This window comes from Pichia kudriavzevii, chromosome 3, assembly GCF_003054445.1.
Source record: "Pichia kudriavzevii chromosome 3, complete sequence".
In the NCBI taxonomy this organism is placed as follows: domain Eukaryota; kingdom Fungi; phylum Ascomycota; class Pichiomycetes; order Pichiales; family Pichiaceae; genus Pichia; species Pichia kudriavzevii.
The window spans coordinates 245,087-266,972 of record NC_042508.1 but is presented as its reverse complement, the minus strand read 5'-3'; the positions used below and the strand labels follow the sequence as shown (position 1 = coordinate 266,972).

The following is a 21,886-nucleotide window of genomic DNA, read 5'->3' as shown; positions in this document are numbered from 1 at the left end:
ACTGTTTCCTTTGAAAAGAGAAATGGTAGCACAATACAAGTAATGATTTTCTAATTAACTTTCAGTTGCATAAATTTAAATTTTCCTGTAATCATAAGCTGTTTCATAAATATGTGAGCTTTTAAAAAAAAATTCGTGGTGAGATTGTAGAACTTCACAGAGACTCGTGTCACATTCAAACGTGTGGCCTGTTTGTACTACCAGCATACACACACTCACACACACACACACACAAAGAGAGAGCGAGAGAGAGATACCGCCATCACTTACAGGCTCAACATGATCAAATACATCTTACTGCTATCGAAACAGGGCAAGGTGAGGCTTGTCAAATGGTATCTGCAAGTCCCGGAACAAGTGAGACAACGCACAATACGAGAAATCGGTGCCGTTGTTCCACTACGTAAATCGAAAATGTGCAATGTCATTGAACACGGAGACGGTAAAGTTGTGTACAGACGATATGCCTCACTCTATTTTGTTGCTGGAGTTGACGCCGACGAAAACGAGTTGAGCATACTAGATTTCATGCAACGGTATGTTGAGTCGCTCGACGCTCTCTATGGGAACGTCTGCGAGCTGGACATTGTGTTCAACTCTGCATTGGCGTATGCTGCATTGGACGAATGTGTCATTGGCGGCCATATTAGTGAGAGTGGGGGCCACGAAGTTGTGAGTCGGGTCCGAAGTGCACTTCGATTGGAGGAAATGGAAAGAGACGGCAGTGGACAAATGAAAGGTCTCAAAGTGTGACTGGGTATGATCTGTATAGTCTGTATGGCTTGGATAACCTTAAACTAAAACAGAACGATCGATTCTCTAATCCTTTATGCTTCCAAACTTGTGCAATGGTATACTTGTATACTTTTATACTTATAAACTTATAAACTTGTAAACTTCTGAGCCTCCTCTGTCTCCCTTGTCGCGTACGGCTCGGCTATTATCCGAGCCGAAACTGGAGAAACAAACGGCAAAGTTACCCGATGCAGAATTTGCCCTGGCGGCTCGTTTCGATATGGAGCCGCAGAAAGAAAACCGGGGTGGGGGAAATACTCCCTCTTAGGGGGGAACACACCCTCTTAGGGGGGAACACACCCTCTTAGGGGGGGGGAAAACAAGGTATCCGCGTTTTTCCCCTCTGTAGCTGGTGTACTGTTGTCTGTCCACACTGATTGGTGGGGGATGAACATGGAGGAAAAATGGAGAAAATTGGGAAAAACCTTGACATTCTTCTCTCTCTCTTTAAAAATATCCCAATGGTTACGCGGCCCTGTCTCTCTCTTGTTCTTTTCTTATTCCAGATTGAGAAGGCTGATTTCTCCAATCGCGAATTTTATTAGCGTACAAGAGAGTTGAGATTGGTGAAGGTGTTAGTTATAGAAGAGTCGCTGAAACAATACAAGGTTACTATACTGTCAGTTTAGTTGAGAGTATAAACAGCCAGACAACCATGCTTGCTAGATCCGTCAGATCCGTCAGACCTTCCCACATCAGACTCGCTACCAGAGCCTTCTCCACTCCAGTCGAGCCAAAGGAAAAGGCAAACTCCATTATTGACGCCCTTCCAGGTAATTCCATCTTGTCCAAGACAGGTATTCTTGCAACTTCTGCTGCAGCTTCCGTCTATGCAATTTCCTCTGAATTGTATGTCGTCAATGACGAAACCATTCTCTTGGCAACTTTTCTAGGTTTTATGGGTTTGGTTGCAAAGGTTGTTGCCCCAATGTACGGCGAATTCGCTAGAGACAGAACTGCCCATGTCACAAAGTTGTTGAACGAGGCAAGATTGGGTCACGTCACTGCAGTCAAAGACAGAATCGACCAAGTCTCCAACTTGAAGGACGTTGTCTCCACCACTAAGGCACTTTTCGAAATGTCAAAGGAAACCGCAGCTTTAGAAGCAGAATCCTTTGAATTGAAACAAAGAGTCAATGTTGCTGCTGAAGCAAAATCTGTTCTTGAATCTTGGGCAAGATACGAAGCCCAAGTTAGACAATTGGAACAACAACAATTGTCCTCTACCGTCATCTCCAAGGTCCAATCCGAATTGAAGGATCCTAAATTCCAAGAAAAGATTCTTGCTCAAGCTGTTGCAGACGTGGAAAAATTATTCGCAAAGAACTGAGTATATTTTAACTTTGTCCCAATTGTCAAATATCTATATTTATTTATTTATACTACTCCATTTATATTCTATATTATGAAATAAACGCCTTTCTGAATCGTATTTCGGCTTTATCATAATAAAAGTTGGTTTGAAATTATATGATGGCCCTCCCATCTTAGAAGGAGGTGAGAAACCGTGAGAAATCTTGACAAATTGAAGAATTTCCTCTTTCGGATGGCATAATCGTTATAGTATGCATCCGCTCAAATTACGGAATTCACCAAGGTATACGCCACTACATCAGAGCATCAAAGAATCGCAGAAAAGTCTGTGAACAGAAACAAAAGAAGAAGAAGAAGAAGCAATACACCCACAATGACATCGTTACCGCCACTTGACCATTCTGCTACACCTGCCGATACTCTCGAACAAATCCGACCACGTCTCTTGCAATTGACGCAGTCACTTACAAAACTAGAACACCACCTGCAAAACCCAAAGGTAGATCCTACAACGCTACAAAACCAGTACAACGTGGCACTACAGCAACTCTCCTCGGTGACAAAAACTATAAACCAACACCAATCCATCTTAGAGACAACGGTGGTTTATCCAAACAGAGAGTTTAATACACTCTCCCCTCTATTATTTACATTACTACGTAAAAAATTAACCCCTGAAGTAGAAGCATGGATAGCCGATGCACAGCGACAATCAGACTCGCCTCCAAACACAGCCACATCTACAGAAGCAATTGCAGAGCCATCTTTGCATGCATTTGATAATTTCGTTTCGGATTTGATAGACCATGCAAACGAGAGTATAGATCATTACCTCTTTGGCGGATATCTCACCAAGGAAGAAGTGGAATCCGGCATCAATGTAAAGGACGTTTTGCCAGAGAGTATCGAGGATGTCAAACCAATGGACGAAAATAAAATACTTGGCTTTATCTACCAAGGTTTGGACTCCAAAACTGTGTAATCTTAATAAAAATAATAAATTGAATACCAATAACAATATCAACAATAATAATAATTATAATAATAATAATAATTATAATAGCAAAATATTTTTAAACAGAAAACTCCGTGGTAGTCACGTGCCTTTTATAAGGGTTTGGCTCAACCCTTTTTTGTGCCGTTTTCGCTCTACTTATTTTACACGCGCCTCGAAAGAGAACAGCAGTCCCACCAATTTTCCCTTTGCGAATTCTCTATTCTCTCTCTCTCTCACTCCCTGGACTTCCTATTGAAGATATTTCAATATATCGATAATTTTCAATTCAAGTCTTTTTGATTTGAACCTTTAGCACAACTCACTCACCAGGGTATATACTAATTCAAGATGGGTAAAAGGTATGTTTACAGATAATACCATAGGGAATCCAGCTAGGCGTATTTGTTCCATCTGCAAAAATAATAGCAACAGACGAAACTTTTAAGTGAAGAAGATATCAACTGGACGTTAATGCCAATTTGATTGTATTGATAGAACACCTTAAAATAATGGGCTTCATTTTTTTCTACCCATAAGAACATCATGCAGAAGATATGTTGTTTAGTTTGTGCTTTGTCATGAATCAAAGTTTTCGAAATAGTTGTTTAAAAATTCTTACAGGTGAAACGCCTAGCTATAGCACCTCATGTAATAAATACTAACATGTAATAAATTGATATTTGCATAATATAGTCATGGTTTAAGATCTAGAACTCGTTACGCATTCAGTCGTGACTTCAAGAAGCATGGTGCTCCAAACATGTCTACTTACTTAAAGACCTACAAGGTTGGTGACATTGTTGACATCAAGGTTAACGGTGCTATCCACGACGGTATGCCATTCAAGTTCTACCACGGTAAGACCGGTATTGTTTTCAACGTTACCAAGTCTGCTGTCGGTGTCATTGTCAACAAGGTTGTTGGTCACAGATACATTGAAAAGAGACTTAACATCAAGATTGAACACGTTAAGCACTCCAAATGTAGACAAGAATTCTTAAACAGAGTTAAGGAAAACTCTGCAAAGAGAGCAGCAGCAAAGGAATCCGGTGAAAAGGTTCAATTAAAGAGACAACCAGCAGGTCCAAGATCTTCTAGAGTTGTTACTGGTGTCCCAACCACCTTAGCTCCAGTTGCTTATGAAACCTACATTTAAAGAATTTTAAATAGTTATAACAAATATTTAATTAATATCTCTTCTATGTGTCTTTATAAGCTAAACTAGTACTTTTGCGATAATCTTTGTTTCTCTACGACCCAATGGAACCTGGTTTCTCGGGTGAAAACGAAAGCGAAATCTCATGAAAATTTTACTTTGACAGAAAATTTCACAGTAAAGATCCTCTTAAAGAGCACATGTTTATGGCTTTCGAGTTCGGAGAGTAATAGAAGACAAGTATGAGTAAAAAGCCTGGGATAGATAAAATAATATCATTGGAAAATGAGATTGATAAAGCTTCGCCATATTTGGGGTCAGATGAAAAGTCATCGACTCAAAGAGAAGCTTATAATGTTAAGACTGTGAAACAAGAGATAGCAGTTAAGCCCTGGGTTCACTTTGTTGCAGGTGGATTGGGTGGTATGTGTGGTGCTATTTTTACTTGTCCCTTTGATGTAGTGAAAACTAGATTACAAAGTTCCGTTTATCAAGAGCTCTATAAATCCAAGGCTATAAAGCCATCGGTTTTAACACATTTTAAGGAAACTTGTAATATATTGGGTAATATCTATAGAATAGAAGGTCCAAGAGCATTATTTAAGGGTTTGGTGCCCAGCTTAGTTGGTGTTATACCTGCTAGGTCCATCAATTTCTTCACTTATGGATATTCAAAAGACTTACTAAGAGAGTACTATTTCAATGGACAAGAAACTTCTTTATTGCACTTACTCTCCGGTATAACTGCTGGGTTTGTCACAAGTACCGCCACAAACCCAATCTGGTTGATCAAAACAAGGTTACAGTTGGACCGAGCAACTACGAAACAGTATAAAGGTTCGATCGACTGTATCAGAAAGGTTGTGAAAAATGAAGGTTTCTTTTCACTTTATAAGGGACTAAGTGCTTCTTATTTGGGTAGTGCAGAATCAACGCTCCAATGGGTCTTATATGAACAAATGAAAGCTATGATTAATTATAGAAGTCAGCGTCTAGAAAAGGAAGGACATGTAAGAACAAATCTGGATGTTTCGATTGACTGGTTTGCTAGATCAGGTGCTGCGGGATTTGCTAAACTTATTGCTTCACTGTTAACATACCCTCATGAGGTGGTACGTACAAGATTAAGACAAGCACCTCTTACTGAAAATGGTAAGGCTAAATACACTGGCTTAATTCAATGTTTCAGATTAGTTATTAAAGAAGAAGGTTTGGCATCAATGTATGGTGGCTTAACTCCTCATTTGATGAGAACAGTTCCTAATAGTATGATTATGTTTGGCACCTGGGAAATATTTACACTTTTACTTTCCAAATTCTAAAATCTCATCAGTCCTGTATATAACCTACTACAATTTTTAACACGAATGTTAAATCGCTCACCTTAGTTTACCCAAGCTTGTGCTAACCAATATATTTACATATCCTGCAGTTTCTTATCATATTTGGTATAGAACTATTGAACCTAAACGTTTTTGTTACTCATTAGAAAAGCAGGATATAAATATTAATTTTGAAAAAAGGGTAAAGAATAAAATTGAATTATTAAAGTCTTTTTATAAAAGAAAATTTAGCAAATCAACACAATTATTCTTCGTCTTCTGCATCACCAGAAGCAGCAGAAGCTTGAGACTTTCTCTTGTTTCTACCTGGTCTACCACCACCGTATGGAGAGGTTGGAGCAAAATCAATGTGCTTTTGGGAATCTAATCTGACCATGAAAGATGGAATAGAGACAATTTGCTTACCAACAGCAATGTGTCTTTGAGTGATTAAAACTCTAGCATGGTGAACAGACTTTGCTAAACCTAACTTGAAAACTTGGGTTTGTAATCTTCTTTCTAAGAAATCTTCAATCTTTAAAGACAAAACATAATCTAACTTCATCTTGTCTTCAGATAAGATACCAACTCTAACTAATCTTCTAATTAAAGCGTTACCTTCGAATAATCTCTTTGGGTCCTTTTCATCTCTGGTTAATAAGTCTCTTGCAGCTCTTCTTAACTTGGATAATTGGTAACCAATTCTGTAGATTTCTCTCTTGTTCTTTAAACCGTATTCACCAGCTAACTTTAATTCAGCATCTAATCTAGCGGTTTCAAAAGGTCTCTTTGGGACAGAGTAGGTCTTGGAGTGGTTTCTTGGAGCTCCTATAAAAGAATAATAATTAAATAAATGTTAGTTTACAGCTCAGCACATATCTTACGGGTTTACAAGCATACAACAATAGCAACGTACTAAGTTTTACAAATCACAAATCAATGGTTTCCCCTAAGGGCTACCAAATATAACTGCAAAACCAGTCTAACTAGCTAATATGTTAAAGTGTCGGGTATTTAACATATTATGAATTGCAGATTTGTGATCTGAAGAACCAGAAACGAAGAATTGCAATAAGCACTTCAACCCGAATGAGATAATGCTTCATCTATTTAAGCAATAGAAGAGTGGCATTCTCTCAAGATACAGACAAGAACACATGTGTCAATGTCTGGAATTCAATAAAACATTGCAATAAAGCACACATACTTGGCATTTTAACTCGATTGAATGGGACTGCTTAGAGGAAGTAATCAAAGACCACCATTAGTATACAACAAGATATCCGGAGATTGGATGTCTTTTATATTAGCTCGCGGTCTGAAATTTTTGAAGCTTTACTGAAAAATTTTGAAATGTTGCGTGAGTTCTGAATTGGGTAATTAGGGCTATCTAAAAAAATGTTGTTGCACGTGATACCTCGCTGAGAAACCCTTTTTCACCCTAGCACCAAAAGTTCGCTTTTACGTTTAACAAATTTTGTTCTTCAGATTTGATGTACAAAAGAAAACTAAAGTTGAAATAAAGCTTATAAATAAAAGGATAGGATATAAATGAAATGAAGTAAATCGTGAATTGACGTATGATCTAATGGAAATGGAAATGACCTGACCCTGAATATTTTTCCCAACGTAAACGATAAATATGGAGAATGAATGAAAAAAAAAAAACTGTAGAAAAGTGATAGCAAGCACTGATTGTTCAGTCTGTTCTTTGTCTCTTTGCACCAGGCACTTCTACTGTATCATTTTCCTTCGCGTGGAATTCCTTGATAATGGAATCAACATCTTCGATACCTAAAGGTCTAATGTCTCCCATTTGCTTGATTTGAGCAGTGACTGTTTTGATCTGATCGTCAGTTAAATCCAGGTTCAACTGTTCAACTCTAGCCTTGATTGCATTCCACCCGGTCAATCTGTTAGCAAAATGGATATACCTAGTCAAGCCAAAGTCTTGTGGATTTAGGATTTCGTAAGTTGAAGGATTTGCTAGGATGGCCTTTGCGTGAATACCCGCCTTGTGAGTGAATGCACAGAAACCGGTGATTGGGTTATTGAAAGGGATATTCACGGAAACAATATCTGCAACTAGATTCTCCAGTTCTCTAATCTTGGTAAGTTTGTATTTGGATTTAACATAATCTGGGGCAGAAACAACCATTCTAGCCATAAACCCACCGAGTGGAACAATACCGTTTCTCTCACCAATACCTAAGACACAAGTGTCGATATATTTAGCACCTGCCTCAAGGGCAGTGTACGCATTAGCAATTGCGCAACCAGTATCATTATGGAAGTGAGTTTCAATTTCGGCTTTAACGCTAGACTTGATAGTTCTGATCAACTCATAAACCTGTCTTGGGTTGGCACCACCAACAGTATCGGCAATACCGATTCTATTCACACCAATCTTATCGACAGTTGTGTATATATTCAACAAATCAACAATATCAGATCTAAAAGAATCTTCTGTAGAAAACCTAATTTCTAGCCCTTTAGACTTGACAAATTCAATCACTTCAATTGCAGCCTTGGTTATAAAAGACATATCCTTACCATGCGAATGTTGTCTCAAGAAATTGGATGTACCAATAAAGACATTGACACCATCAACACCGGTCTCAACGGCAACCTTGGCATCATGCATATGACATCTAATGTGAGTTAGAATTTTAGAATTTTTTAAGCCTAATTTACAAAGAGTTTCAACTTCTTCTCTTGCTTGATCCGAAGCAACCGGAGAGGTGACCTCAATGTAATCCACTCCAAAATCATCAAGTGCTTTAGCGATCCTGATTTTGTTTTCAAGCGTAAAGAAGGCATTTGCAAATTGTTCACCTTCTCTTAAAGTCGAATCAATGATTTCAAATCTCGGCACATTGGAGATAAAATCGCTTGGGTTTGGTGCATAAGGATTATGGGTAGAAGACATTGTCGGTCTATGATGTTGGATTTTATGGTTGAAAAATAAAAGTGGGAAAAGAAGTTCTAGACAAAGACAAAAGATTGGAAGAAAAAAATCAGTGAAAATTTAAAGACACCTGAACCTTCCCTAAACCTTTTAATGAAATTTGTCATGAACAATATGCTTCTTCTGTTAGTCACGTTTCTTTATTGCTCATTTGAGAAATTTTCATTATGTCCTGGCCCGGTAAAGGTCCGCGTGAGTCAGACTACCGCTTTGAGAAGGTTCAATGTGGGGGGTGCCGGGTGCTCTGCATTGGGCAGGTGTATGGTGGGGGAGGGGGAAGGGGGAGGCTCAGCTTTGTTTTTGTTAACTCTTCTTACTCGCCCTATCCCTAAAGGCCGGAAAGATATGTCCTAATGAAGTATCAGATAAGCTTAGTAAGAAATGCGACATTTAATGATTTATGCTGACAAAGATTTGAGATGTATAATAAATACACACACTCCGGATTTGCATATCCACCTGTATATAATGTACCGGTAATCTCCTTATGTTTTCTGCTAAATTGTATCATCTCTGTTGTCTGCTATAGTCACCTTTTCTCCAAAACTAAGACACAATGCCGAAACAGATTAACATTGTCATTTATTCTCTTTATCATCATATTTCCAAAATGGCCGAATCGGCCAAGATTGGTATTGAGGCGGCCGGTCATAAATGTGAGATTTATCAAGTGAGAGAAACATTACCAGAAGATTTGGTGAAGAAGCTCGGCTCTCCGGGGAAATTGCCTTACAAGGAAGCAGACATATCTACCCTAACAACCGCAGATGGTCTTATGTTTGGTATTCCAACTAGGTTTGGTAACATGCCAGCCCAATTGAAATCGTACATTGATTCCACCGGTGGCTTATGGGCAAACGGAACCTTACGCAATAAGCCTTTTGGAATTTTCGTTTCTACGGGCACAGGAGGTGGTAATGAATCGACAGCAATGAATGCCTTGTCTACATTTGTTCATCACTCCATGATCTACGTCCCACTTGGCTTTGCGTCTGCAGGTCACCTTTTGAGTAACTTAAATGAGGTCCACGGCGGCTCGCCATGGGGCGCAGATACAATTGCTGGAGCAGATGGCTCAAGAGAACCAACGCCTTTGGAACTGGAGGTTGCTAGAATCCAAGGTGAAGAGTTTGCTAAAATTGCAGCTAAAATTGCAACTTAAGTAGGTTGTAGAAACTTCTTGTCTCTGATTTGTAGACAAATTTGTCAGTTTTCAAATATGTATACATTGGATCTTTTACTAGACTACTTTAAGTGATAATTGTATTGAATGAAAGTAATTTTGGGTGGTTAAGCAAAACATGATGTTTATAAGATGGCTTTAATGTTGCAAGCTAAGTTGTGATTTAGTGTGAGTTGGTATGAGTTAGGCAGGTTCCGGATATTCGCAGAACTTAGCTATCCTTTCTAGAAGACGTTTTCAAAAAACCTGATCAGATTAGAACTTGTTCTATTTAATTTCCGTTTTTTATGAGAATATTTAAAAAAAAAATGTTGACACATTCTTTGAAAGAAATATATTGAATAGTGAAAATTTTGTTATACTTAGGTGGAAAGAGTACACTTCAAACCCAGTGAAATAAACAATTCACTCGTTCAACAAGAAAAGTTGTAAGATATAAATAAGCAAAGCAAAACCAAATTGTACCCCGTTAGCTCTCAGGATTTTAACCAAGGAAAATGTTGTGGAGTATCTAGTTGTCTCGGCTTATTATTTGTATAATATGAATCCTTTGGGTGGCACAATTAACAACTATACCTAATACTAATGACCACGTTGGTTTTTGGTTTTCGGAAACTGCCAAACCATTTACCAGGTTCTCTACTTCAATAGTATACGTTGATTTCAATAGACAATAATACAAAGTGTACTGTGCAGAGAACCAGCTTTTTTGGTGTTTCCTAACTACTGCTACACGACTTGATAATTAATCCAACAAAAACAAAATAAAATTGCAGTTGTCAGTATAAAGGACTATGATTAATCATCAAAGCTTGATCTTGTCTCGAACCAAACCAGAAAGAACAGCTATTACTGAGTTATCCCTAATGCTATGATGCTGTAGAACAATTGGGAAAAAAACATTTGCACCAAACAATTCACAGAATTCCCCCGCCATTTGAGAATGATACATTGGACTAAACAGACAGTAGGCAATAGATCATTTTGTAACAGAAAACTCAAAAACTAGAATGTATATCAGTAATCACCAGTTTGAGGAAAATGTTCACTCGTTACCTTCGAACGGGTTTAGATACCAAATTGGCAATATATCAAAAATAGTTGCTAAGTTTTTTTTTGATGACATTTCAATAAAAGAGATTATCTATAGAAGATTAGGTTCAGCGCTGACTTTCTGTTTCTTGATTACAAACTTCTTTGAAATTTGTGAATATCCTAGAAATATATAAAGGCCGCCATGCTACCATAGCTAAAGAAATTCCAAACGTTCCGTTAATTGGAATCTTATTGTTGACCAGAGGTGGCAAAAAAAATAAAGAAATTTTCTAATGTCTGTTCATTTACCCAAAAGTAATCTATTCAAACCGACCAAAGTAGGTAATGTGACATTAAAGCATAGAATTATTTATGCACCTGCTGGTAACTTTAGGTGTGCGGATGACTATAAGCCAACTGACTCAAGCTAGAGTATTATTTGAAAATTGCAGAAAACAATGGTGGTTTATTAACTAGTGAAGCAGCCACTCCGTCACTGGAGGCGGGTCTACTTCCGCATGCACCAATGATCAAGACCCAAAACCGAGTTAAACCATGAAGACTCTTAACAGATTCAGTCCGTGGAAAGGGCTCATTTATTAGTTGTCAAATCTTTGCACCGGGTAAAGTTGCCGATCCGACTGTCCAAAAATCACTTAATAAACCTTTTTTTTTTTTGCTCCTTCTGCACTCTATGTCAATGAAGCAACAAAACCAGCTGCGAAAAACTCGGGTTATCCATTAAAGGAAATGGCCAAGGAAGGCATCCAGTTTACAACCAACGATTCAGTCAAAGGTGCCAGGAGCTGCATTGATGCTGGTTTTGATTTTGCTGAATTTCATGCTGCACATATGTACTTTATGGAACAATTCTTCAATACAACCTCCAATACGAGAACTAATAAATGTGGCGGTTCAATTGAAAAACAAGGCAAGATCTGTCTTGAAAATTATTGATTCCTTTATCCAAGCAATTGGTGCTTTTAAACTCGCCTTAAGGCAGTCTCCGTATGCTACTTCTGAAGGTGCTAAAGACAGGAGCGCCGAGATCAATCCAATTGTCACTACTGGTTACATGCTGAGCAAAATGGAGAGAAGAGCAAGGCAAGGCAAACGATTAGCATATCTCTCAATGACCGAACCACGTGTTGACGGTGATAAAAATGCAGATGTTGTTGGAACTAAGACCTATTTTTCTTGGCTTACACTTATATGGAATGGTACAATTACCAAAGCAGGTGAATGCTTCAGTGGAAATAGACATGAAACCCTCCAAAAAATTGTTAATGGAGATGACCGTACTCTGATTGGTATCAGTAGATACTTCACTTCTAACCCTGATTTGGTGAACAGACTTAAAAACAGTTGCCCAGTGACCCCCTGCGATAGATCAACATTCTTCACTAACGACAACAAACGCCATTTAAATTTTAGCAAATTTGGTGATGGAGAAGATCACTCTGGAGATTACGTCCAACCAACGGCATTGGTTTGATCTCTTCTTCTTCTTTTTCTGCCTCTTCTTTCCCTTCTTCCTATTCATCCAGCGCCTACTATAGATTCATAAAGAGCACATGTAGCTTTAACCGAACATGATATGTAGTGAATATGGAAGCATTTGATGTTGCACCAGCATACCCAATTCCAAATTATTACCCAGGAAAATATGCCAAGAACGCCACAAACTGGAAGAAAAAATTCCTACGTTGGAAATTCATTAATACAACGTTTCGCTTAATCTTGAAGAAAAACATCGGCTGTCGGGTAGTCACCGATCATTACTTAATGTTGAACTGATAAAGTTAATATCCAAAATAAAGAAATTAGATTAGAACGTCTTCGGGAAAACGCCTAGGGTCTCTCAGAAGAGACTTACACAAAGCTAGTTTGACAATTCGAGTAGAACAGCTTCAAAACTTGAGTTGTCAACATTGACGGGGTTTGAATCAACACCAACATACACAACTTTACCTTTGCCATCAGTGAGAATTGCACTTCTTGAGCCACGAATGCCGTCTTTAACAAATGGATCGTTGGCCTCCATGTCTAAACCAGCTTCGTTTAGCCATTCAGCACCTGCATCCGATAGGAACTTGATATAGCCATCCTCGACAAACTTCTTGACCTCGGGATTATCCTGCGTCAAATCTTCACTCCAGGCACGGGTGATAAACGGGGAATCAACAGAAATCACAACAACCTGCTTAATACCGCTCTTTTTCAAACTATCGATAGCTTCCTTGGTGAGATATGGAGGCATGTGTTTCTCGGTGCATGCAGGAGTAAACGCACCAGGAACAACCAACGTCAACAATGGATGTTCAAGTTTGGTGACGTCAACTTTCTCAGGTGCAGATGCGGAGCCGCCAACAGCTTTAGGAGATAAATGATATAATGGTTTAGATGGTAATGTAGAGCCTTTTTCAACAGTCATTGTCCGGATACTGAAATACCTTATATGCTAAATGAAAAAACATTGTTGCGTAAAAATATTACTTGGAAGTTAGGGCACCAAGAGCATCTTATATACCATCGAATGAGAGGGGGTTGTCTGATTCCGTCATAGCCCAAAGTCCATTCCCAACCAAACTTCGATTGATCACTTCCAAATGACAGTTAACAGCCAAACAAGGCCCAGAAGCAATGCACGTGACCAACACGAGTAGACAACACGTGCTTGCAAATGTACATAAACTCCAACTTGAATGAACTCTTAGAAATGTCTTATTTCCACACAGGCTGCAATAGTGGGTCTTCTAACCGCAAATTCTTATTTAAACAACTGGCAAGTATTTGTACCAGGAAAGTTGCTAATATTTCTCTTTTGATAACTCCTAGATATAGAGTCCGAAATCAACCTTTTTTGAAATGGGCTGATTATTACATTCCAGTCACATTTCGAACCGCAATTACTTTCTAAGAAAACCGTTAAATGTCATACATTCTATGGGGTGCATTAGCATATAACAACCTTCCATCATGTGTTGATCATACTCATACAGAGACATACTGAAATCTGTGGTGAAATGAGCCACAACTGTTTGGATAATTTTTCCTAACTGGGAAGATGCCGCTACCGGAGAGAAAAATTCGCCAGCTACAAGGCGGACGCCACAGTTTCAGCCACATGATATGGGGTGCAGTCATGTACTTCCACTGGATTATCATTGGTTAACGGTTACAATACGATTTTCCCTCGTTTGCAGGGGTCTCCTGAGGGGGGTGGTGAGGGATAGATAAGAAGCAACTAGGTAATAGCTATGACTATTCTGGACATGTGTTTGGAAACTGTGGTTTTCTTCCTTTTTTTTCTTTCAGGATGGAAAAAGTATAAATTTACCACAAAGTTGCACTTTTGATTTGTTTTGGATAGCTCCTTTGATACATAATCTTGTTTAATTATTTGACTATTCTTCCAATACTAAGAACGCACTTCAATACATACGATGAGTGAGTCTGGATCTGTTGAAAAAAAAAAAGAAGAAATCACTATTCACCACTCAGCTGGATCTGATCCAAACGTCTTACGTATCTCCTCAAGAGACGCCGATGTCACTTTGGCTTTTCTAGAGAAATATGATGCTGATGTTCCGGAGATAACACCAGAAGAAGAGAAAAAGTTGTCTAGAAAAGTTGTTGCAATCATTTTATTCTTGACTGCATTCACTGATTTGCTGCTTTATGCTGATAAGGCCACATTGTCGTACTCTTCTATCTTTGGATTATGGGAAGACACACATTTAGACCAAAACAAATACAACAACTCTTCGACATTGTTCTATGTTGGTTACATTATTGGTCAAATTAATCTTATTTTGGTCCAAAAACTGCCTATTGGTAGATTGATGACTTTCACAGCTTTTGCCTGGAGCATGATCATTTTCCTACATTGCGCAGCTTACAATTACCAGGGTATCTATGCATTGAGATTTTTCTTAGGTTTTGTTGAATCTATTGCACTTCCAATTTTGAATACCACAATGGGTCAGTTCTTAACTGCACATGAAAAGGCAGCAACTGCTCCTATGTTTTATTCCACTTGTGTTGGTGTCACTATTCCTGTCGGTTTCATTGCTTATGGTATTTTACATGCACAATCATCAGTTCCAACATGGAAATTGTTTATGATTATTATCGGTGGTTGTACTTTCCTCTGGACTATTGTTTTACTCTTTATTTATCCAAACAATCCCACCGATGCAAAGTTTTTATCGTTGAAGGAGAAAGTCTGGGTTATCAGGAGAGTCCAAAAAACTACTGGTTCTTCGATTGAGCAAAAAATTATCAAAAAATACCAGGTTAGAGAGGCCCTATTAGATCCAATTTCTTGGCTTTTTTTCCTTTTCTTCCTTTTGCAACAATTAGCAAACAATTTGCCGTATCAGCAAAACCTACTTTTCGAAGGTATTGGCCGTATTAGTAACTTGGACTCCACTTTGGTTTCTGTTGCGTCAGGTGGGTTTGCGGCAGCTTGCTGTTTTGTTGCAACGACCTTCTTGTTTTACAAACCTAACTACACTGCTTTCTCTGTCTTTGTTTGGACAATGCCATCATTAGCAGGTTCTATTGCTGTTGCATCACTTCCCTGGGACAAAAAAATTGCCTTGCTTGCCATGCTTTGTCTAGCGTCTCCGCTTTTCGGTATTCCATGGATTCTAATGTTTTCATGGAATACAACATCCTGTTCTGGATATACAAAGAAGATTACTAGGAATGCAATGGTGATGGTTGCATATGCAGTAGCTAATATCATCTCACCACAAATTTGGAGAGCCAAAGATGGTCCAAGATACATACCAGCATGGATAGTTCAAATCGTCCTATCATTCTCTATAGCTCCATCTTTAGCCCTTATTATTTGGTTTATCTTGAACAAAAGAAATAAACAAAGAAAGCTAACTCTTCAGGAAGAAGGTGAAAAGAAAGGATTTGTCAGTGATGGATCTGATGGTGAAATAGAAGTTGATATTGCAGTTTTAGATCTCACCGATTTGGAAAATACCAATTTTATCTATCCGCTTTAATTTTATCCCTGCTGCTTCTAAATTCAATTCGTTATTTTATAGCTGTTTTTATATTAATGACTTAGCTAATTAATTAGAGAGTTAAAAGCTAATTGTAGAAAAACTGCTCCACTGCATCGACGTTTTACTATTTTTAGATTTCAAAAGTATTATCAGATAGCATCATGCCCTGTGGCAGAGTTTTCTATAAAGAAGTAAAAACCGGGAAGTGTCTCAAGAAAAAAGTTTCATGACCAACAAAAATATATTTCCATCAAAAATAGTTTGCTGATTCGGCTAGATACCAGAAATGCTAATTCAAAATCATCACTTTCTAGTGATTTTTAAGTCTACAACCAATTTTCCCTTTGATACTTTCCTTTATTGTAACTTTCCTTTATTTAATTATTCTATTATAAGTAGAATTAATGCCTTTTTATCATCCTTTGGGCAATTACTATTATTTGCTGGGCTCTGGTAAGTCGCTCTAGGATTGAATTTCATGTAGTATCTGCTGAATTCAACCTTTCCAAATCATCTGAAAATCTTCTGTTTCTTTTCAGGACCTTGGCGGCACTTTACAACGCCTTCTTTTTCATTGTTATCAGAAAACATAGATTCACCTTTTGGGATTGTGGGATCCATTGTGCTCCCCATCATACGATATTTTTCTTGTGGACTCGAAATATACTACGTTAATTATAAATTCTTTAGTGTGGCTAATTTCTCATGTTGCAAACAGCCTGAACACTCCACAAATAAAAACTTTATCTGCTTTGTTTTCTATTATGGATGTTACTGCTACTTCTATTGATTCCAATTATTAATGGAGAGGTTGTAATAAAAATCTCGTGCTTTAAAAAAAAAACAATTTATCAGAATGCACTTCCAACCTATATAATTTTTCTCACTAGACGTAGAGACTGATCACTTTACATCCTAAAATGAAAAGTCTCCTTGTGTAATTCTTTAAACATGGACAGCTTTAGGCAGTGGCGACGTTTTTTATCGAAATTAAACTAAGATCAAAATAGTGCTAGGATCGAGTCGTCATCTGAAGATGATGTCCTAGAAAATTTCATTAAGTGATCAAACGTAGTCTTTCGGATATAAATTGAGCAAAACTTTTGGTATTTGTATTGAAATTTTTGTGGCTTTACTCTATATGTGAGGATTGCTACTTGTAAAAGATAGAAAGAGGAAATCCTATATATTTTCAATAGATGTGATGAGGTGGGTATTCTGAAACATATTATGAAACGCAAAAACAAGGAGCAACCAAGAAAACAAAAAATCTATCTACCAAGATAGTTGAAGAAGATTATAGGTGAGTGTTCCTACTAAAAAGAGCATCTGTTTCGTCTAGTATATATATGAGAATAAACCAACTGATCAATGACTCTTATTTTGTGCTTTTGTTATGCGTCTAATCTTAGACCATATCCCTGCTAAAACACATTTGCAATGATCATAACGCCACTTTTAAAAAAATATAGAAAGAGGAATAGCTGTACTTTCAGTAAGCATCTATAAACAATCATATATTGTTAACGGAAATTGAAAAGCAGGTTATTTTTAACCAAAGATACGCACATCAGGGCGATTTGGGTGAGTGAGTCTCAATGATACATAGTGTCGACATTAGAATGATACTACTTACACTTTGTAGTGCACAAGCTTTTATTTCCTTTTTTTTTTTAAAAAGTGCTTTGATCAATGCTTCTCGAGCTTTTTCTAAAATAAGTTCTATAATAATTAAGAAATGCCCACATTTATACTTAATCTAACTTTTTTAGCTATAATGTATTAATAATATTAGCCTTTTTACAGAGTTGTAAAGCCATAATTTCAGCCAGAAAATAAACACACCGCAATTGACATGGATATAGTCTGAATAAGAAAAAAAGATTGGAATAAACACAGACGAGCATCTGATAATTTTAATAATTAAGATACAATCTTTCAAATAAAAAACTATGTAACTATTCTTTCAGTGCAAACCACTCTAAACTAATTTTAAAAAATTAACTATTTTGAAAGTATCACAATAACGAGATTTAATGCTTTCAAACTTATAACAAGTGTTTTGGATATTAGCATTTCGTATATTTTTATCTACAAAACCAAGGCTTCCAACAATTTCGGCTAAGAGAATAGAGAAGGCAGCTATCTTGTTTCCCAATTGGGTAATTTAACAGACGTTTCTGGAAATTTCAAAAACCTCGCAAATTATTATTTTTACATTAACATAACACCTATATAAACAAGGGAATATTTCGCTCTGATGTTTAAGGAGAAGTAGCCCCCAAAAGATTGCAGGGCAAAAACAGGTTAAGAATAGATATTCAAGAAAGTACAACGAGCAACACTTTCAATTGGTAGCACCAGCTAGTTTAGAAGATCCAACAAGAGGATCAAAAGCCTGAATCCCGACGTTAATGCGATGAAGGCAGGTTTCAACCCACCACAGGTTGACTTAAACCTGACCTTCTAGGGCAACGTGAAGAGCTTGATACCTTCAGCTTAATAATTTTTGCCCAACAGACGGATTCAGGTCAAAAACAAGTGGCGCCAAAATATAATAACTTGCATCAAGGTAAGAATTCTGTGGAACAATTCAGCCGGGAATTTGAAGGCTACAGGACCTTACTTTCAGGTGATTACGAGAATGAATGAGCCACCAGATATATGTTTGTTGAAGAGTTACGTGCAGACATTAGAGAACGCGTTTTCCAACATAGACCAAATTCACTTGCAGAAGCTAAATTTTCAGCAAGAGATTTTGAGAAAGACTCAGCACCTAGAACTAGAGACTTCAGGATCGTACGCAAAGACAAGTAGACATGTGAACCCATGAGGATAAGCTCCATAAAGAACAAATTTAACAATGGTCAGAACTTCGAAGGTTGTAAATGGAACTAGAATTTCAGCAGAAATTATAATTCTGGTTACAGCGGTAGAAAACAGGACAGAGAGGATTCAAATTAGGGGCCATCGAGGTGGTTATTTACAATATGCTACAAACACACCTACAATAGGAAAAACAAATTTATAACCTAAAGTCTCTAGTTCTGGGTGCTGAGTCTTTCTCAAAGTCTCTTGCTAAAAATTTGGCTTCAGCAAGCGAGTTTGGTCTGTATTAGAATACGCGTCCTCTAATTTCTGCACGTAATCCTTGCACAAACCTATCTCTGGTGGCCCACTCATTTTCATACTCGCCTGGGAGTAAGGTCCGGTACCCTTCAAATTCCTGGATAAAATGTTCCACGGAATTTTTACCTTGGTGACAGCCATTGTATTTTGCCGCCACTTGTCTCAACTCAAATTCGTCTGTTGGACAAAATTCAAGTGTAAATTCTTCGACAAATTGATGCCACAAAGGTAATTCGGAGTTGCCATACCTGTTAGCGAACCGAGTTAGGGTTGGTCTGTGAAGGTTGAGCATTGCAGTCGCTTTCTTAAATAATTTTGACATATTCTTCCCATACTTTCTTATAGTTTGGAGGCCATGTCCAGCTTGAACGACAACTGTTGTGCTAAACGGGCTGAGTCCCCCACGTTACCTTTAAAAGCCGTGATCAAGTTAACTTACGATGGGTTGATACATGCATGTATCGCGTTAACTCCTAGTGCATGTTTTTAGTTTCTTATTTTTTTCATCTAAACTACTCTGTGCTACCAATTGAAAGTGTTGCTAATGATAACTGCTTCATAATATGATTACCTAAATAGGGAAAAAAGATATTGCTTTTCATCTGATATCTTACATCACCCAGCTGCTTTAGTCACTTCGTCCTAAGGTTTGTTATCTTTATCGATTGCTTTCTCATTATCCCATGAAGTTTTCTGTAAGTCTTTTTTGAGATTTCCAGGAATAATGAAGCTGGGATGCTTGAACGATGAAAAGGATCAGAATCATTAATACATATTGAGTATCGTCTGATTCATCGATACCAGAAATGCCGATAATTTCGCACAATCTACTCCTTGCTTCGGCCATAGTTCGTGGGGATACTTTGGGACACTTTTTATCCGCTTGTGATAATCTTAGCCACCTAACATTTATTACCGCCTCTTTTTTGTTTGTCAAATTCATAAGCGTTGTCTGATATTTTCTTAGCTGCTCTGTGAGGACCATAATGTACTGGTTGTATTTTGTAATACAATCTGTCACTACCATAAATGTCTGAATGAAACAATATCCAATCTCCAACTTCAAATGTCTCGTACACTCTCGACTTATTATGCTGTGTTTCCTGGCTTCTTTGTGCTTCGATCATGTTTTCTTTCACATTTTCCATGATGACTTTCATTTCTAATGCGAATTCTTCAGCTTTATTGCTGTACCTTCTACTTGAAACACGACTGCTAGAAATAAACATTGGCGAGTCTGGTAAGTAACCACAGCAAACTTCAAATGGTGATGAACCTATCGAGACTTGATGGGAACTATTGTAGGCAAATTCGGCCATTGACAACCATTTGTCCCAACTGTAGAGATCGTTACTATCATAATGTCTCTGTTATTGGTTTAAGATTCTGTTCGTTCTTTCCGTTTGACCATCTGTTTGAGGGTGATTAGTGGTTGAGAAGAGTGATGATGTACCAAGAATTCTATGCCATTATCTGAAACCATTCTTTTTGGAATCCCATGTAATTTAAAACAATTGTCTACTATCAATTTTGCACATTGCTCTGCGGTTGCAGTTTTCCTAGTGGGGATGAAATGTGCCATCTTCGTGAATCTATCCACCACTACCAAAATCATATCGTGTCCATTTTTGCATCTGGGAACACCTGTGACGAAATCCAAACTGATGTCTGTCCATCTTCCTTCAGGAATTGGAAGAGGGGAAAATAATCCTCTTTGACCAGTTGTCTCGGGTTTGGTTTTCTGGCAAACCGTACATCTTTGACAATATCTCTTCACGCTTTTTAGCATATTTGGCCAGTAAAACATAGGGTGAAGTCTCATGTATGTTTTGAAATACCCGAAATGACCAGCAGAGTTACCGTCATGAGCGTTACCAATAATTTCCTGAACCAACTTAGACTTAGGGGAGACTACTATTCTTCGATCATTTCCTCCTTTAACCACTGAGAAATATAGTAAATTATCCTCAATTGAATAATGTTTGATGTGGTTATGGATTGACTTCGGGACCGGCAAATTCTCTTTTAAAATGTCGTATATCTCCTTAGTTTCGTTGTCTTCATCGTACGACTTAATGATCCGTTCTAGAAGTTCCTGATTTGGTGTCAACACCGATTCTATTGTGTTGATACCAGCTTCATTTTCCTCGTATGGGTACCTAGACAGCGGCTGCTACTGAATTAGTAGGACATTTCACGTATTGAATAGAAAAATCATAATCAGCTAAATACTCTAAACATCTGGCCACTCTATGGCTATCTATTGCATTTTGTCGGTTTAAATAGACCAACGATCTGTGATCTGTTTTCAGTACAAAGTGCCGATTTAATAAATAGTAACGCCAGTTCTTTAATGCTTCGACAACAGCGAGAAATTCACGATCATATATTGAATAATTTAATTCTGAACCTATTAATTTCCTGGAGCCATAGGCTATTACACCACATAATTCTCCATCTGGATCGAGCTGTTCTAACACGTACCCTAATGCAGTACCACAAGCACCTGTGTGTACCACAGATGTATAACCATCTTCCCAAATAGGATGTACTAAAATTGGGGTATTAATCAACTTTCCTTTCAGCTCTTCGAATGGTTTATCTTGAGGTTCCTTCCAAACACATTTCTTATTTGCGAATTCCATTATAGGAGATGCAATCTTAGAATAATCTTTGATAAATCTTCGATAATAACCAGCTAATCCCAGGAATGATTGAGCATCTTTGGCGTTTTTCGGAATTGGCCAACTCTTGATTTTGTCTATCTTAGCAGGGCCAGTCCGGATACCTCTGCTTGAAATGAGATGTCCTAAGAAACCTAAGGTTTTGAAGTAAAATGAACATTTCTTTTTCTTCGCAATCAGCTTATTTCTCCTGAGCAATTCCAATATTTTCCCAATGTGACTGTAGTGTTCTTCGACAGTCTTTGAGTAAATTATAATATCATCCAGGTACACCTG

The 21,886-nt window shown here is 37.8% G+C and overlaps 11 protein-coding genes across 11 annotated transcripts; 8 read left to right on the top strand and 3 right to left on the bottom strand.

The window, feature by feature from the left end:
- Positions 1-279: 279 nt before the first annotated feature.
- Positions 280-753, top strand: C5L36_0C01230 (uncharacterized protein; the record flags this gene model as incomplete). The annotated part of the gene is made up of 1 exon (XM_029465792.1): positions 280-753. One exon carries the CDS (start codon positions 280-282, stop codon positions 751-753), a length of 474 nt encoding a protein of 157 aa, XP_029321652.1.
- Positions 754-1,450: 697 nt separating this feature from the next.
- Positions 1,451-2,125, top strand: C5L36_0C01220 (uncharacterized protein; the record flags this gene model as incomplete). Its single annotated transcript, XM_029465791.1, has 1 exon — positions 1,451-2,125. One exon carries the CDS (start codon positions 1,451-1,453, stop codon positions 2,123-2,125), a length of 675 nt encoding a protein of 224 aa, XP_029321651.1.
- Positions 2,126-2,482: 357 nt separating this feature from the next.
- C5L36_0C01210 (uncharacterized protein) lies at positions 2,483-3,091 on the top strand (the record flags this gene model as incomplete). The annotated part of the gene is made up of 1 exon (XM_029465790.1): positions 2,483-3,091. One exon carries the CDS (start codon positions 2,483-2,485, stop codon positions 3,089-3,091), a length of 609 nt encoding a protein of 202 aa, XP_029321650.1.
- Positions 3,092-3,454: 363 nt separating this feature from the next.
- Positions 3,455-4,262, top strand: C5L36_0C01200 (uncharacterized protein; the record flags this gene model as incomplete). The annotated part of the gene is made up of 2 exons (XM_029465789.1): positions 3,455-3,465; positions 3,800-4,262. The coding sequence occupies 2 exons, from the start codon at positions 3,455-3,457 to the stop codon at positions 4,260-4,262; spliced, it is 474 nt and encodes a 157-aa protein (XP_029321649.1).
- Positions 4,263-4,504: 242 nt separating this feature from the next.
- C5L36_0C01190 (uncharacterized protein) lies at positions 4,505-5,584 on the top strand (the record flags this gene model as incomplete). The annotated part of the gene is made up of 1 exon (XM_029465788.1): positions 4,505-5,584. The coding sequence occupies one exon, from the start codon at positions 4,505-4,507 to the stop codon at positions 5,582-5,584; it is 1,080 nt and encodes a 359-aa protein (XP_029321648.1).
- A 265-nt stretch (positions 5,585-5,849) lies between these two features.
- On the bottom strand, positions 5,850-6,798 carry C5L36_0C01180 (uncharacterized protein; the record flags this gene model as incomplete). Its single annotated transcript, XM_029465787.1, has 2 exons — positions 5,850-6,412; positions 6,792-6,798. 2 exons carry the CDS (start codon positions 6,796-6,798, stop codon positions 5,850-5,852), a joined length of 570 nt encoding a protein of 189 aa, XP_029321647.1.
- A 485-nt stretch (positions 6,799-7,283) lies between these two features.
- C5L36_0C01170 (uncharacterized protein) lies at positions 7,284-8,513 on the bottom strand (the record flags this gene model as incomplete). Its single annotated transcript, XM_029465786.1, has 1 exon — positions 7,284-8,513. The coding sequence occupies one exon, from the start codon at positions 8,511-8,513 to the stop codon at positions 7,284-7,286; it is 1,230 nt and encodes a 409-aa protein (XP_029321646.1).
- A 595-nt stretch (positions 8,514-9,108) lies between these two features.
- C5L36_0C01160 (uncharacterized protein) lies at positions 9,109-9,714 on the top strand (the record flags this gene model as incomplete). Its single annotated transcript, XM_029465785.1, has 1 exon — positions 9,109-9,714. One exon carries the CDS (start codon positions 9,109-9,111, stop codon positions 9,712-9,714), a length of 606 nt encoding a protein of 201 aa, XP_029321645.1.
- Positions 9,715-11,584: 1,870 nt separating this feature from the next.
- On the top strand, positions 11,585-12,265 carry C5L36_0C01150 (uncharacterized protein; the record flags this gene model as incomplete). The annotated part of the gene is made up of 1 exon (XM_029465784.1): positions 11,585-12,265. One exon carries the CDS (start codon positions 11,585-11,587, stop codon positions 12,263-12,265), a length of 681 nt encoding a protein of 226 aa, XP_029321644.1.
- Positions 12,266-12,652: 387 nt separating this feature from the next.
- On the bottom strand, positions 12,653-13,204 carry C5L36_0C01140 (uncharacterized protein; the record flags this gene model as incomplete). The annotated part of the gene is made up of 1 exon (XM_029465783.1): positions 12,653-13,204. The coding sequence occupies one exon, from the start codon at positions 13,202-13,204 to the stop codon at positions 12,653-12,655; it is 552 nt and encodes a 183-aa protein (XP_029321643.1).
- A 1,012-nt stretch (positions 13,205-14,216) lies between these two features.
- Positions 14,217-15,794, top strand: C5L36_0C01130 (uncharacterized protein; the record flags this gene model as incomplete). The annotated part of the gene is made up of 1 exon (XM_029465782.1): positions 14,217-15,794. The coding sequence occupies one exon, from the start codon at positions 14,217-14,219 to the stop codon at positions 15,792-15,794; it is 1,578 nt and encodes a 525-aa protein (XP_029321642.1).
- Between the last annotated feature and the right edge of the window lie 6,092 nt (positions 15,795-21,886).